At 56.1% G+C, this 16299-nt stretch overlaps 1 protein-coding gene across 4 annotated transcripts in view; it reads left to right on the top strand.

Moving 5' to 3' along the window:
• The window catches only part of STRA6 (signaling receptor and transporter of retinol STRA6), a 42928-nt gene that overhangs the window by 21140 nt on the left and 5489 nt on the right, over positions 1 to 16299 (top strand). For all 4 annotated transcript variants that reach the window (XM_043921835.1, XM_043921836.1, XM_043921834.1 and 1 more), the window contains exons 3-13: positions 4584 to 4650; positions 4942 to 5027; positions 6228 to 6367; positions 6965 to 6988; positions 7172 to 7338; positions 8692 to 8814; positions 11193 to 11260; positions 11439 to 11515; positions 11787 to 11848; positions 12770 to 12932; positions 16084 to 16159. In XM_043921835.1, coding sequence (XP_043777770.1) covers positions 4584 to 4650; positions 4942 to 5027; positions 6228 to 6367; positions 6965 to 6988; positions 7172 to 7338; positions 8692 to 8814; positions 11193 to 11260; positions 11439 to 11515; positions 11787 to 11848; positions 12770 to 12932; positions 16084 to 16159 — 1053 coding nt within the window. The remainder of the gene's footprint in view (positions 1 to 4583; positions 4651 to 4941; positions 5028 to 6227; positions 6368 to 6964; positions 6989 to 7171; positions 7339 to 8691; positions 8815 to 11192; positions 11261 to 11438; positions 11516 to 11786; positions 11849 to 12769; positions 12933 to 16083; positions 16160 to 16299) is intronic.

Here is a 16299-nt window from a genome sequence, read left to right on the forward strand (position 1 = left end):
TGCCTTCAAGGGGTTACTGGTCTGTGTGGTGACCATCTTGGGTGTGCTGTTAATGAGCGTCAGTTTCTCCGAGCAGGCCCGGGTCAGGGGGAGGCCTGGGGGAACAGGCTGCCCTGTTGGCGCAGGCTGGTCTGAGGCTCCGTGAAGGTAGGAGACCCAGTTCTCTTGAGCAGGAGTGCTCGGGCCAGGTCAGGGGAGGGAGGCGGCCTCCTCCCAAGTCTGTGTGGCCTGAGGACTCGGCCCACGGCCGCCTCTGCCCAGATCCCTCTATCTTTGTTTAGTCTGGGCACCCTGGCAGAGGAGCTGGGCCTCCCTGTGCCCCCATGCTGCCAAGGACGCCCGGCCTGCGTGGGCCCCGGAGCCCAGTTCTCCTCTTGTTGTTCCTGGCCTCAGCCCCATCCCCCACCTCCCTGCTCTGTCTGAGGGTTTGGGGAACTGGAAAGGTGAGGTGGGCCGGGGGTGGGGGGTGGGCGGCGTCGAGCCAGATATGTGCACATCTGTTCTCCATCAGCAACCAAAACTGGAGAAGGGAAAATGCTCTGGTGCCTTCCCAGGGGCCGGGCTGCGGCCTGGCCAGGCCTGGGTCACCCGGCAGGCAGGGAGGCCCCACCCCAGCCTGGGGGAAGGAGTGTTGTTTGGAGGACTTGGGGTTCTGACCACCTGGGAAGCAGTCCTGCTGTCAGCACAATGTACCCGCCTCCCTTGCCTGAAAGCCCAGGGCTCCCCAGGTTCCTGCTCTGTGTGTGTGTGTGTGTGTGTGTGTGTGTGTGTGTGTGTGAGTTGAGAGAAGCAGAAGAATGGAGAGAGGCCCAGGAGCCCCAGGAGGACACACACTTCCACCCAAGTTAAGGCCTTTGTTGGAAGCTGTGTCCTTAGCCACCTCAGGGCCCAGGCATTGGCTGGGGCCAGGTGCCCGCCACCAGCTCCGTGGCTCCAGTATTTAGACATGGCCTTAGAATAAAATTGGAAGCGTGGCAGGGACTGGGTGATGAACAGCACTACCTCTGCGGTAGGTGACATCTCGCATTTGTAGTTCCCTTCTCCCACTGCAGGTGAGAATGAAGAGCTTTGTTTGACTCTATGTACTTGGCCCAACCAAGTCGAGCTTCCTGCTGGAGGTGGGAGTGGGAAGCTGGGATCCCAGGGGAATCCCAAGGAGGTGAATTTGGACTCACTTCTTCCTGTGTGAGTCAGACACCCTGGTGAGGTCGTGCCCCAAAACTTGGAGGAGCTCTGGACAGGGGTTCCCCCTGTGCCTCAGTGGGCTGGAGTTGGGGTCATGGGCACTGGTGACAGTGTCTGGGATGGACTCAACCTCCTGGTCACACTTACTCAAGCGTCCCCTTGGCACCAGGGCCTGGCTGGAGTGGTGGGGGGGGGGGGGGGGGAGTCTGATGGGGTTGGGATGCACTGGCTGGGGTCTTCTCTGGACATAGGATTGATCTATAGAAGCCAGGCTGGCTCCTTCCTCCCCCCAGAGGCTCCTCCGGCCAGGTGCTACTTGCCATGTGCTCACGTGTCATCCACCCGTCATCAATATTGAGCTCCCCAGCCAGAGCCTGGGGACACAAATACATCTGTGGCAGCTGTCCAGGATGTCAGTCACCTCCCCACCACTTCAAAGGGCTGCCTGGAAGGCGGAACTGGGAGGCTTCCTCCATGGCCTGCCCTCCTACTAAGTGAGGCTAACGCCAGGGTGATTTGCAGGTCACTCTGCTGTGGGAGGGGGACAGGGCCAGGGAGCAGGGCTCCAGGCCCCCCTGGAACCCAGGCCTGCAGACCCCTGCCCCAGACAGTCAGCCTGTCTCTCACCCCCAGAGCTGTGCTCTGCCCTCTGCTCTGGGTGGGGCCCTCTGCAGCTTCTCGCTCAGAGTCAAACTTTTGAAACAATTTTCTGGCTTCTCCTTTGTCCCACTGTCCTTACCACATGGCAATCTGGCCTCTGTCCCCGAGGGCCTGTCACCACCTCTGATGCCCAGTACCAGGCCTCTGCTTCCTTGGACTCCATTTGACTCTGGTCCTCACTCTTCATCTTGGAATAAGGCCCAGGACCCTACAGCCATCCCAGAAACGCCCCTTCCCTCCTGCTCCTCCACATTAAGTCATGTCAGTTCTTCCTCCTAAATACCTCTGAGACTGTTTACGCTGGGCCATTTGGAAATGCTGATGTGCAACTGTCTCTGATGTAAAGAAATGGCAGTTTCATATGGTTCAACTTAATGGCTTCCACATACTCCTTATCTTTCACATCCTGCTCACTTGCGGCTGCTGGAGTCAGACTACCTCAGTGTGAATCCTGGCTCTGGTGCTTTACTAGCTGTGTGATTTGGGCAAGACACCTAGCCTCTCTGAGCCTTGTTTTCCTCGTTTACACAAGGATACTAATAGCATCCACCTTTTAGGTAACAACTGAGTTAGTATGTGGAACAAGCAGTACATGGCACTTATTCAATGCTTAGTAAGTACTAGGTTGCATTTTTAAATTTTTAATGTTTATTTATTTAGCTGCATTGGGTCTTAGTTGCTGCACACAGGCCCCAGAGCACTTGGGCTCAGTTGTGGAGTGTAGGCTTAGTTGCCCCACAGCATGTGGAATCTTAGTTCCCTGACCGGGGATTGAACCCACATCCCCTGCATTGGGAGGTGGATTCCTAACCACTGAACCACCAGGGAAGTCCGTGCTGTTGTATTTATTCAAATCTAGCCACAGAAATCTCCTAAAATCTAGAACACTGTCCTGCTTAAACACCCTCAGTGCCTCCCATGCCTGCTATCACCGGCTCTCAGCCTGCCAGGCTCCGATCAAGCTGAAAACCTTGTGTGGCCCCAGTTCCACTCGCTGCTGCCTGTCACTGCACTTTCTCCTGTTCTTTCCTCTACATGGAGCTCCCTTGGCCCTTGTTTGCCTGAAGAGATGCTAACCATCTTCCAAACTCAGATACCACCCACTCTGAGGCCTTGGCCCAAATGTCTCCCCCTCTTCATCCTCCAGCATCTGCTTGTGTTCCCTCGAGGATCAAGCTCCCACCCTCCCTACCACGCTGTTCTTCATGTCTGTGCCATCTTGCCTGCCCCACAGCACAAAACATGGGTCCACGCACCATCAGCCAAACATTTGCTTGGCCAAGTTTCTGTTGCCCAGACCGCAAACATTTGAGGGTTCATGAGATTCAGTCAAACGGAGCTAAATAAAGGGTAGATGGAGGCGGGTGCCAGGTGGCACAGAAGGGCCAGTGATTCCCCCAGACAGGTCTCTGGAGGGGGTCCAGGGTGCCTCCTGGTCTAGGATGAATGGGAAAGGGTCAGGCTGCCCAGGGACAGTTTGCTGAGCCCCTGCTCTGGCTGGACCTGGAGGTGGGGGGCAGGACTGAGTAGGACTTTGTCAAGTGACGAGATGCCACCAGAGATGGCCAGGAGTGGGGGCTCTGGACTCTTGGGGCTGGCAAGCAACCCTGTCTCACCCAAACCCGACCCCACATACTCCTGTAAGGTGCCGCGGAGTTGTAAGTGGGGCGTGTGAGGCCTGAGGGCAGACAGAAGGAACCTGATCCCCCGTGACGCCTACTCTACTCTACCATGAGCACTATTCTGCTTTGGAAAGAGGCTGGAGCTACCTGAGCCAAGAAATTGCACAAAAAAGGTTATTCTGTACCCTGCCACCTGAAGGACAAGCCCACGGGACTGGGTTCTTTCCTGCTCCTCACTCTCTGGGATTTCCAAGCTCAGGAAGCCTGGGCTGTTCTAGCGCAGAGTCCTCAGGCCCACCCTTGAGACTCATCTTGTCCACACAGGGGACGGAGCCCATCAGGGTGGGTGAGCCCCCTGCCCCCACCCCTGGGCAGGGCAGGCCCAGCTGCAGCAGGGGCTTCCTCCGATGCCTCGTCCGCCAGAACTTGGTGGTCCCATCCACACTGGTGGCCTCCCTCTGGCACTCCCAGGCTCCAGCTGGGCAAACCCAGAGGTCTAGCCCTCCCGCAGGAACCCAGTCCTATCTGCTTTTCTAGGTTTAGGTCCAATCCTGAGCTCAGGGCTTCCACCTGATACCTTTCTCTGACACATGACTCAGCCCTTAGCAAAAGTAAAACAAGTAGAGACATAAATCCTGGAAGACCAAGGTAGATCATTCTAGTCACAGACAGACCAAACTCAGATGCCAGTGAATGAAAGGCAGATCACAGAACCAAGTGCTTGATTGCTGGATCCAGGTGGTATGCTCAGCCGCAGTTCGGAGAAGGGGTCTTTGACACCTGGAGCAGTCCGGGAGGCTTCCTGGAGGAGGGAGGAATGAAGCGAGCCTTGATGGAGAGAAAGGCTGAATTGACCCATTCTGTTTCTCCCATGTCTTCCCCTGGAGCCCTCTGTCTCCTTCAGCCCTATAACCTTAAGCCTTGGTATGGGAGCGGCACCCCATAGGGTCATGGGGCCCAGAACAGCCCTGAGAAGGTGGAACTGTGTGTGAGCGATCAGAGGGGTCAAGGGAGGTGGTGGGTAGAGACCCAGCCTAGGGAGCCTGGAACCCCAGGCCTGGCCGCACACCTGGGGTTTCCCTACCTCAGCCTGACCAGCCTTCACTTGCTCTGCAGGCTGGTCCCCTCCTGTCAGCCCAGCGTGCCACCCGGCCTCTACCACGCCTGCCTGGCCGTGCTGTCGGTGAGTCCAAACTGGCCTACTACCAGGGGGATGTAGGCTGGGGTGGTTAAGGGAGACGTTGGGACCCTAAACATGGTTGGGGGGTGGTATTGGGAGTTCTCCCCGGGCGGGCACCCACACCGGGATGCAGACGGAGTCTAACCTCTCAAACTTCTGTCACCTCCTTGCTGGTCCCCAGCATGCTGCCCGAGTGTGCACGGGGGCTAGGGGCCTCCCAGGGCCGAGGGCTCTGACTCAGCCCCTGGGGGAAGGCCTGGGCATCCTAGCCCCGCCTCTGTGTTATTCTTTCAGATCCTCGTGTTGCTGCTGCTGGCCATGCTGGTGAGGCGCCGCCAGCTCTGGCCCCACTGTGGGCATGGCAGGCCCGGGTTGCCCAGGTTGGTGCCTTGGCCTCGGCTCTCCTCTCTGGGGGGCCCAGCTGACAGGGCCACTCTGGAGGGGTGGCGAGTTGTTAGGTCCCTGGGCCTCTGTGACACCCAGAACTTTCTCAGTCTGGAGGTTCTCCCATCCCGCCCCCCTTCACTGAGATCTCCAGCTTTGCTTGGGACCCCCAGAGAGAAGGGGAGGGACCCGCTCAGGGGCACCCACACCTGTTCCAGACCCCAGGGAGATTGGGCCCAAGAGGGCCCAGCTCCAGGACACACCCCCTCAGGCAACCCATGGTCTAGACAGGCCATGATCACTCCACGCCATCTTCACCCTCTTCCCTGAGGGTATTTCCTAGACATGACACAGTTTTATAAGGGACTGACCGCCAGCTCCTCTGGTTGAAATTTCTCTCCCTGCCTCCTTCAGCCTTGCAACCCCAGAGCCTGGGATGGGGATGACCCTGAGAAGTTGGGACTGGGCAGGTGTGTGTGGGAGAGACTGCAGAATCTGGGGAGGTGGTAGGTGGAGCCCCAGTGTAGACAGCCTTGCACTCAGACTGCACACCGAACACCGGAGTGGGGCCTGCCATGCTGGTTTTGACGGGAAAGAGCCGGGGGTTTCTACTGCACTGGCTGGCCAGGAAAAAGAGCTTGCCCTGCCTAGGGGAGGGCCCAGGGGTGAACGAGGCAGGATGGAGCCCTTTGGGCATGGAGGCAAGCTGGAGCACTGAAGCAGAGGGTCTCAGAGGCTTGCTCTGAGCTCAGAGGGGCAATGCCTGGGATAGCCGTGCCCGCTGTCTGCCCTCTGCCCTGGGGCCACTCCCAGGCCAGGGCGGCGGCCGTTGCATAAGGATGTTGTGACTCTCCAGCTCTCTGAAGGTCTGCCAGCCCAGACAGACCGATTAGTGTGGAGGCGGCCGTTTCCTGAAGCTTCCAGAGTGGGAGGGGGGAGCAGTGCTTAGGCTTGCTCCTTCTGCGTCTGTGTGTTGTGGGGAGGGGGGCGTGTTCCTGAGTCACTTGCCATAGGGCCCAGGTCTGGATCCGTAGGAGGCACTCCACAGATATTTGTGGAATGAATACATGAAGGGGCCTCGGTTTCCCCATTTGGAAGGGGAAGGATTCCACCTCCCCAGTGTGTGGAACACGGGGTGGTAACGGGCATGCAGGGCCTGAGTGACGGCCTCTTGTCCTGCCCCTGCTCTGTACCAGCCCTGTGGATTTCCTGGCTGGGGACAGGCCCCGGACCGTGCCTGCCGCCGTCTTCATGGTCCTCTTCAGCTCCCTGTGTCTGCTGCTCCCCACCGAGGACCCGCTGCCTTTCCTGAGCCTCACCTCACCACCCGGCCGAGGTACCCAGCATGGCTAAGGCCCTGGGCTGGATGGATGGCAGGGGGCTGGTGGGAATCCAGAGCACTGGGGCTCCTGATCCCAGCTGTGTGCCATGGCCCAGAAGACGCTGTCCCATCACCCTCACCAACTGTCCCACCCCAGTGTCTGAAATCTTGTCGCTCCATCCTTGGGTCAATGCTGCCCTCTCTGCTCCTATACAAACTCCACCCCCCTGGGTGAGGGGGCACAGACGGAGTCCCCCAGACCTCAGACAGCCTAGTCCCATGTGAACATGAAGGAGCAGGGGAGGGGAATAGGGAGGGGTCCTGGAGAGTTGATCTGGGCTTAAGGAAGTGGTGGTAGAAAGCACAGCCACCATCCAGAGGAGCCACCGCCCTCCAACGTGGCCGCCTCAGGTCATCTGATCCTCACAATGACTCCGCAAAGTGCAGATATCAGCTCCATTCTACAGTGGTGGAGGCCGAGGGTCAGAGATGGGAACAGTAATAAAATAGTAGCTGAATTTATTTAGTACTAACTCAGGCATGGTGCTAGGCACCCTACACATACCTTCTCCTTTGATCTTTGCTAACGTGCTATGTTACTCCATTTTACAGATGGGGAAGCTGAGACTTCAAGAGGTAACTTGCCCAAGATCACAGAGCTGATACTAGTCAAGAGTCTGGCTTGAATGCAGGGCTCTTGCCTATTGAACCAGTCGAGGGGCTGGGAAGATAGAGACAGGAGAGAAGTGGGGATGGGCGGGACCCAGGCCCCACCTCTGCTCCTCCATCATGTGTCTCTCTGCCTGTCTTGCCTTCCAGGGCTGTGGAAGATACTGGCTCTGCTCTATTATCCTGCCCTCTACTATCCGCTGGCTGCCTGTGCCACCGTCAGGCATGGAGCCGCCCACCTGCTAGGCAGCGTGCTGTCCTGGGCTCATTTGGGGGTCCAGGTCTGGCAAAGGGCAGAGTGTCCCGAATCACCCAAGGTAACCACGGACTCGGGACGGCCTGGGACAGCGCGGTATGGGGCAGCTGCATCAGCCAGCGAGGCTCCTTTCGTCCCTGTCTACACGCTTCCCTGCTGCCTTCTACTGGGCACGGGATTCATGCCTTTAGCCATGTGCTGGTTCCAAGCTTGGCCCTTCTGTGGGAGAGACAGCTGGGCCTGCCCTCAGGAGCTTCCTGTCTGGGAGGGGGAGGGGAGGGAAGGGGCAGAGAAGGAGGGAGAGGAACCCTGAAATCTCCCCATTATTAATTGCCCAGACTTTCCTTGGCCAGGCTGGAGAGAGAGTGAAGAAAGTTGCAGAACGCAAGCGCTGAGTTGGGGGATGGTCTCAGAGGGCTAAAAAGAGAAGTCCAGAACCTCAGAACCTGGTTCACTGGGCCTGGTTGGGGTGTGAAGCTGCCTGGTTTGGAGCCCAAAGGGTGTAGGTGTAGCCTAGAATCAGACAACCCAAGTTTGAATCCAGCTTTATCCCTTCCTTCCTTAGTTCATTCCACAAACATATTTGAGCATATTCTCTGTACCAGGGGCATTTCCAGTCACTGAGTAGCACTGTGACTAAGACCAATGAAGTCCCTGGCATCCCAAGAGCTGCCTTTTCTGGAAGGGAACACGCAGTCAAACAAGCAAATGCATGCAATGATGCCAGGTGGTGCCAGGTTCTTTGAGAACACCTTATCACCTTTCTGAGGCTCAGGTTCCCCCACCTACCCTACCCCGCTCCCATCAATGGAGCTGATAACACAGATCCCTCAGGGTAGAGTTGAAGCTCAGGTGGTTTCCGTGAGAGTAAGGACTTGGTTGGTCTTTTTCACCAGCCAGGACCTGGCACATACTAAGCTCTCAGTAAAAACATACAGAATTAATAAATAAATGAATCCATGTTCAACCCTAGGAGGCCCTCAGCTCCAGGAGGCAGGGCATGTTCTTTGCAGTTGCTCAGGTTGCAAACTGTAATAGGAAAAAAACAAAAACAGGCCAGTGTCAAAGCACCAGGACTTAGAAGGTGGCTGTCTCCTGTTTCAGGTCCCATGGCAGTCCCCTGGGGTGGGTAGGAGGGGCTCACAAAACATCCTCCCTTTGGCTTCTGAAAGGGCCCTGGGAGTCTAGGGGCCTGGGGGAGGGGCAAGCACCTCTGTGGGGCCAGAGAAGGAGAAGTAGGAGTCGGTGCCAAGTGGCCTAGGTTGTAGGGTAGTGATAGAACCAGAAGCCTTCCCACACACCCTCGATCACCTTCAGGGGCCCCTGTGAGCTGGGAAGGGAAATGAATCTCAGTCTTTGATTGGGAAAAGGAGGCAGAAGGTAGATGTGTCTTGATGTTTGTCTGTCCCTCCAGATCTACAAGTACTACTCCCTGTTGGCCTCGCTGCCTCTCCTTCTGGGCCTCGGATTCCTGAGCCTTTGGTACCCAGTGCAGCTGGTGAGAAGCTTCAGTCATGGGGCAGCCACGGGTTCCAAGGTAAAGGCGCAGGGCTGGGGTGGGCTTGTACTCGGCACTCAAGATACCTTGGACTCGCCCAGGTCTTTTGGTCTCCTACATGTGGTCATACTTGATGTAGGGCCTAGAACATAAAAGGTGCTCAGAAAACATTTGCTGAGTCGCTGAGGGACTGGTGAGTCCTCCCTCCCCAAGCAAAGGCCAAGCCAGGCCCTTGGCTGGCACCCAGGATGCCTAGAGCATCAGGCTGTTTGCAGAGTGGGGACTCAACAAAGGAGAAGTGGGCTGGAAGACAGGGAACTCATAGCTCTATTTCTGGAACATGGAGGATCTAGCTGGAGAAATGAGACAGGCCAGGGCCTTGTGCCTAATAGAAGCTCTGCAGATGCTGACATGATTCAGGGAGCACCCGGGGCAGAATTGTATTATGAATCAACACTGGGTTGGATAACGTTGGATAAAGGGGAGGGCTGGAAGAACTAAGTAATGCTTGGAGGGCTTCCTGGAGGAAGTAGACATTGCAGGGGCTGAAGGACAGGGAAGATCTGGAGTAGGGAGAGAAAAAGAAAGGCATTTCAGGCTTAGCAAAGAGTGTGAGGTGCAGAAATGGGCTGCATCTGTTTCATTCTTGCATGATTTGCAGCATTGGGCAGGTCTTAGCACATGAGTTACTATTCAGTCGTTCAGTCATGTCCGACTCTCTGTGACCTCATGGGCTGCAGCTCGCCAGGCTTCCCTGTCCTTCACCATTTCCCAGAGTTTGCTCAAACTCATGTCCATTGACACAGTGATGCCATCCAACTGTCTCATCCTCTGTCACCTCCTTCTCCTGCCTTCAAACTTTCCCAGCATCATGGTGGAGATGGTAGACATGGTAGACACTCAGCAAATATTTCTGAAGTTTTGGGTAGGTGGGTGTGTGGATGAATATGTCATGGCAAGGGAGAATTCTTACAAGATATGGCAATCATATTCACCATTCTCCAAGCACCTATCTTATGCAGGTCCTGGGCTGGGGCTATGGACTCAGCCAGGTGACCTGAGTTGGACTTCCAGGGCTCCCAGTGTGCTGGGGGCGATGGATACAGAGACATATATTTACAGTGCAGTGTGAGAATTGCAACCCCAGACCATGGGTGGAGGAGGGGTCGAGTCGTTGCCTGGTGAGAGAGGGGGAGGAGGGAAACTACCCCACAGAGATGCAAAAGGCTGGTTGCTCTGCAGATGGGGAGGTTGAAGGAAAAGCTTGAAGGGTGGCATCCAGGACAGACAGCAGGTGGGTGGTGGCGCCAGTTCCTGGCGACATGCAGAGCCCTGGATGAGAGCAGGTGTGCGGGGGACGATGTACAGATGTGCGTGTGTGGTGCCGAGGGGTCTGGCGGGCAGCTGGACTCTGGGCCTGGAGCGCAACAGAGGGGCTGGGACTGAAACCAGAGAAGGAGTGAGGTCCCCACGGAGGGGAGAAGAGGCAGGTGGGCTCAGCATCTCCAGGGTGGCTCTGGATCCCCCGCTGACCCACTTGACTGCAGGTTTGAGCTCACAGGGTAGCAGTAGGGTCCTCGGTACTTGTCACTACTGCCCTCCAAACGCTCAGAGGAGGGGAGCGGCTCCCCAGGATACACCAGGCACGTCTCTGCCTTGCTCAGGCCCTTCCCTCCTCTCCTGGGGATCTTCTCAGCCTCTCCTTCCATTTCACGCCTTTCCTCTTGGGAAGTCTTAGGAGAAATAAAATCCTCTTTGGCCCTTGGTCAAAGAGTTTTAATCCTCAAAGGACACAGTCATTCTCTGAGCTGATCCACACCTGCCCTGGATCCCAGGGTTCCCATGGCAATGGGTGACTTGGCCTATATTTTCCAAATGATCAGGGGCCAGGGGCTCACCGCATCTTACTGTGGGCCTCTGCCACTTGGCAGGCAGCTTAAGGCCTGGAATGTGGCTTAGACAAATCAGGTCACCCTTGTGATCTCCCTGGAGTAGGAGAGGCCTGGGGCATCTGACCCAAAACAGCCCAGCCTGTGTCCTGGTCAAGGGATAAACTCGTGGGACATAGTCTCCCTTTAACCCCCGTCTCAGCTAGCAAAGGCCTGAGGGCCAGGGGGAAAGCAATGATGTGAAGAGACTGAGTAAAGCCAGGGATGGTTGGAAATAGCCCTTAGGAAAAACTTGCCAGCACTGGGAGTTCTTAGCTAGGAGACGGATTAGTCTTTTATTTAAGGAGGAGGGGAGGGCAGCTTTGGGGGGCATGGCCCTTATCCCCACAAGGTGCCCTTTCTCTCTACTCTACCACAGCCAAGAGGTTTGTATGGAGCACCTACAGGGTGCCCACCATGGTACCCTGAGCCAGGGCCCCAGGGATGGCTCAAGACAGGTCCCATCTTCTTGTCCTTCTGTCCCCACAGGGGCTGCAGAGCAGCTACTCTGAAGAATATCTCAGGACCCTCCTTTGCCAGAAGAAGCTGAAAAGCAGGTGAGGTTCCAAGCACATCCTTTGGGCTGGGGGACAGGCCTGGGCAGGCAGGTTTGTTTGGGAGGTTGGCACCGGGCCACATGTTGGGGCAGAGATGAAGAATCAACCAGACCCTGGGGCCCAGGCTCGGAGCAGGAGCTTCTCCTGAGAGCTCCCTCCTGCCTGGGTCTTTCCTCAGCTCCCACACCTGCAAGCGTGGCTTTGCGTCCCGGGCCTGGATCTACTTCAGACACTCCGTCTACATTCCACAGCGAGGTATAGAGTGGGGAGCTGAGGTCAAGAGTGACAGGTGACCTCAGCCCTCCTTTGCACAGAACAGGTGCTGTAGAAAGCCAGCTCTGACCTTTAGTACCATTGTCATCAGGAGCAACAACCCCAGCTTGGGACAAGGGGAAGCCCCTGACTGGCCTGGGTGGTCCAGGATCCTGTGACCTGTGGTCCTATTCCTGGGTCCTTTGGGCGGGAGAGGGCTCTGGGGCCTGGGTGGTGCTTGGGTTCACCATGCCCCTCCTTTTGGGGACTGCAGGTTTCCGACTCCCCCTGAAGCTGGTGCTTTCAGTCACCCTGACAGGGACGGCCATCTACCAGGTATGTCCTGCCTCTGTCATGCCGTTTGCCTCTGGACCCCTGCTCCCAACCCCCAACCCTGAGATGACTCAGGCTCCCCTGCTCAGCTCCCCAAGAGCCCCACCCACAATCCTATCCTGTTGCTTCTGGCCATCTTGGGAATGCTGGCCTACCCAGAAGGGAGGGGATGCTAACCTTTTTTGGGCTCACACAGGGTCAGAGCATGAGTTTTGTAGTCATGTAAACACAGATTTAAATCCTCACTCCTTTATTTACCTCCTGAGTGATGTTGGACGAGTTACTCAACATCCCTGAACCCACTAGCTCAGCTGTGAAATGGAGGAAATAGAATTATTTTCTTTTCAGTCGAGAAGATTTAGTGAGATAATGTATGTTTGATAAATCCCCACCACCACCACCACCCCTCCCCCTAAAAAAGACAAAAAATTGAAGATCCTGGGAGGTCAGTATGAGTCTTTTCCCTTTCACAGATGGAGGAAATTAAGGCTGAGAGATGAATTTGACTTGGCCTTGTTCCTACAGCTGATATCTCAGGGTAGCCAAAATTTGAATCCAGGTTCAGCTAGCTTCAATGCCTGTGCTCACTTATGGGATACCTTGCTTTCTCCAACATGGAAAATTTGGAAATTTCATACTAAATTTAGATAGATGATTCAGAGATGCACACATGCACTTGTGTTGCTTGAAAGCATGTCTGGGGTCGATGAGGCTAAAGTCGTATCTGTAACATGCTGATTAGAGGCCTGAGGATGCTGCTTTAAGAGACAGATAAGAGCACTGTGATGAGTGATGGGCACATGGCTGCAGCCCAGGGCTGCTGGAGTTTATCTCCTGAAGTCTCAGAAAACACTTCTCCTGGGATGGGAGTGTCTGGTGTGAGCACAGCCAGGCCCTGCCGCCCTGATTTTGGGGTTCTTCCAGGTGGCCCTGCTGCTGCTAGTGGGCGTGGTACCCACCATCCAGAAGGTGAGGGCGGGGATCACCACGGACGTCTCCTACCTGCTGGCCGGCTTTGGGATCGTGCTGTCAGAGGACAGGCAGGAGGTGGTGGAGCTGGTGAAGCACCACCTGTGGGCTCTAGAAGGTGAGGCCTCCCAGGAGCCCCCGAGGTGCCGCAGTGGGGACCCAAGCTGGGATGCCTGAGCTCTGTCCCAGGAGCCACGGACACGTGGGGTGCCTTGGGCATCCCCTCTCTGAGCCTCGGCTGTCTCATCTACAAATTGGGACAGCTGGAGCTTCCGGTTCCGAGTCTCTGAGACCTGAAGGGGTCATCTCACTGGCCCCTTGTCAGCTCGTGTGGGATCTCTCACCCCCACCACTACCCCTACCCCCAGCAACTTTGCCCCTCTCTATAGGTGTGGAGGTCGAGGAGAGCATGGTGTGTGTGAACTGAGGGGACAGCCGTAGGCTCTGAGGGAAGCAGGAAAGGAGGCACTGTGGTGGGATGGCGGGTGAGGATTCTGAGCTAATCCTATGGCAGGTGGGTGGGGTCAGGAAGGGCAAATGCTTTCTCTTCCCAATCCCTGTCCTCAAGGCACCTCCTTTCTCCTTCCTTCCCTTGACAATGAGTTCCTGGGCTCTGAAACTATACCAGCCGCCCCCCTTCCTCCCAGTTCTGTGGTCTGATGCCTCCGCTAGCCCTTAGCCCTGTTACCCACCTGCCTCACCTCCACAGCCCTATGCAGGAGACTGAGACACATCCTCACTTGACACAAGGGGAAGAACTGGTCTGAGGTTGTACAGCCAGACAGAAATACAGCCAAGAGAAGAACAAAGTCTCCTAACCCAGGCTGGGACTATCCACCACTTTGACTCAGGGCCTGGTGGTCAGATGTCAAGGGGCCTACACCCTCTTCTGGCTAGGGAGTCTCTGGCTGGCACAGGCACCCTAGCTCCTGAGGAGTAACATGTGATGGTTGGAGCTTAGGCTGCCATTATTGCGGGTGGAGGTATGACTGCCCTGCAGCTCTTCCTTACCAAGACCATCAGGGAGGGAGCAGGGGTGGGCAGAGGTGTGTGCGGTGACTGCTTCCTTCCCTGACCATCACTTTCCTGAGTGCATCTGCTCCCCTACCAGAATCTGTCCTGGAACTGTGGCTAAAGCCCACAGGTGACAAGCTCTGGATGGGCTGAAAAATGACACCTCCAAGATTTTCCAAGTAGGTCACAATCTGAGCCACGGGCAGGAGCAGACATGACCCTTATCAGTCCATATCCAAGCTCAGACCTTGCTCACAGCAGCCCTGTTGGGTCAGCATCATTGATCTCCTCTCACAGAGCAGGAACTCAAGAGGCAGACATGTCTAGGACAGGGGATTTGGTTTCTACTCAACACACCTGACACTTACAAGTTACCCTGTTTGCTCACCTTGGAGGCTCAGCAGGCAAACTCCTTGCCTCCTGGCTGAGACAGTCCAGGGTGTATCTTTGCTGGCACCGTATTGGCTCTGGACAGAGTGGAGCAGAGCTGCACATGCCCAGGGCTTTCTCCTGGCCTTCTGTTCAGTAAAGCGCCCACCTCTGCCTCCTTGCACGACTGAACCAGGGGCAGGCACAGTGGCCCCAGGTTTCTGTAGTGGTTGTCCTCACTCCTGTCTGTGCCTGAGAATCACCTGGTAACTTTGAAGAAATCCCAAGGCTCTAGTCAGACTTCAGAAATCTGGAGGGTGGGGCCCAGCCTCTGTGATTGGACAAGCCTTCTCCATGATTCAAATACAAGACTGAGTCTGAGAACCACTTGTAGCTGGCGCTTTACATGTGCTGGTTGGCCTGATGGATTTCAATCAACTGCTGACTATAAGAGATCATTAAGGCTCTGACTTTGGGGGAAAAAACCCAGTTCAGTGGTTCTCAACCCTGAGTGCATGTTGGAATTACTGGGGTTGCTTTCCAAAAAAGCTAAGGTCTGGGTCCTATGCCCAGGAATTCTGACTTAATTGCTCTGGGGTGCAGCTTGGGCTATGGGAATTTTTTAAATTATTTCTTTTTTTAGCTGCGTGGGGTCTTAGTTGCAGTATTCAGGATCTTCCCTTGTGGCACTCTGGCTTTCCAGCTGTGATGCACAGGCTCAGTAGCTGTGGCACATGAAGCATGTGGGATCCTAGTTCCCCGACCAGGAATCAAACCCGTGTCCCCTGCATTGCAAGGCAGATTCTTAACCACTGGGCCACTGGAAGTCCCTGGGCCATGGGAACTGAAACAGCTCCAGGTGATCCTAATATGCTGTCAGTGGTAAGACCCACATCTCCAGTACCTGTGGCTGCAAGGACCCAGTGCTTGCCTCTCCCATGTGTGTTTGCTCCCCTCCTGAGTCTCTGATGGGAACCAGGAACACTTCCCTCAGATGACTAATGGGATCAGGGTGCAGACCTCCCAGGCTTATCCTAGATCAGAAGATTGCACAACATGCTCCATAACATCCAAGCGGTGTGGCTGGTGGGTCAAGCCCACCAGCTCTGAGTCTCAGCTTCTTTGTTGGTCCCACGCCTCCCTGGGCCTCTCCTGTGGGGTTGTTCTGAGGGTACTGTGTGAGACTGGCTGTGGATATCGGGTGGAAGGGTTGCAGCCCTGCTATGCTTAAAGACTAGGCTTGTCCACAGCACATCATGCATTCTCTCCCAGTTACTGCTGATACAAGGAACTCCTGGCCAGGGTGGATGGGGAGTTGGGGAGGAGATGGGTAGCAGCGGTCACATCCCTCATTCTGATGGATTCAGGTCACACTGATGGTCGCTCGCATCTTCTGTGCTCTGAACCAAGGCCACTGATGCTGGCCCTGATGGGATTTTAGGGCTCACAACATGCTGGGAGATGGGCAGCCCAGCGGTGTGCCTGGTATGGACAAGTTGAGGCTGGGCGATGGCATGATCTCCTGACGCCTCACAGCCAGGAGGTCATGGAGCTGGAGGCATACGCCAGGCAGACCCCCATGGAGTCCCTCACTGGGGGCCACACAGCAGTGGAAGCAGCAAGACCAGGGTGAGGGCCAGATCTGCAACCTCAGAGCCGGCCTCTCCCATCCTGGCCACCAGACGTCACCTGGCAGGATGGGCCAACCGAAGTTGTTGACTTACACTGGATCTGAGAACAGGGAAAGTGACGAGAGGCTTCCGCTCAGTATGGGTGTGGGGTGGGGGTAACTCCCACCCAGCCACCCCTTCAACAGCAGTTCAGAGGTTCCCGGGAGACCTGCCCCAGGCCCTGACCTCCCGCTTTGCTCCTTTTCGGCCTTCCAGTTTGCTACATCTCGGCCTTGGTCCTGTCTTGCTTGCTCACCTTCCTCATGCTGGTCCACTCGCTGGTGACACACAGGTCAGTGGCAGGCTCTGACACCCCCTGATACAGATGTGGGGGAGAGGTCGGGCCTGCAGGACCCTTGACCCAGGAGGGGGAAATCGGGACTAGAGGGAGGGAGAATACCTGCAGGACCAAGCTGTCCCTGAGGCCAGCTG

Source organism: Cervus elaphus, chromosome 13 (genome assembly GCF_910594005.1).
Source record: "Cervus elaphus chromosome 13, mCerEla1.1, whole genome shotgun sequence".
In the NCBI taxonomy this organism is placed as follows: Eukaryota; Metazoa; Chordata; class Mammalia; order Artiodactyla; family Cervidae; genus Cervus; species Cervus elaphus.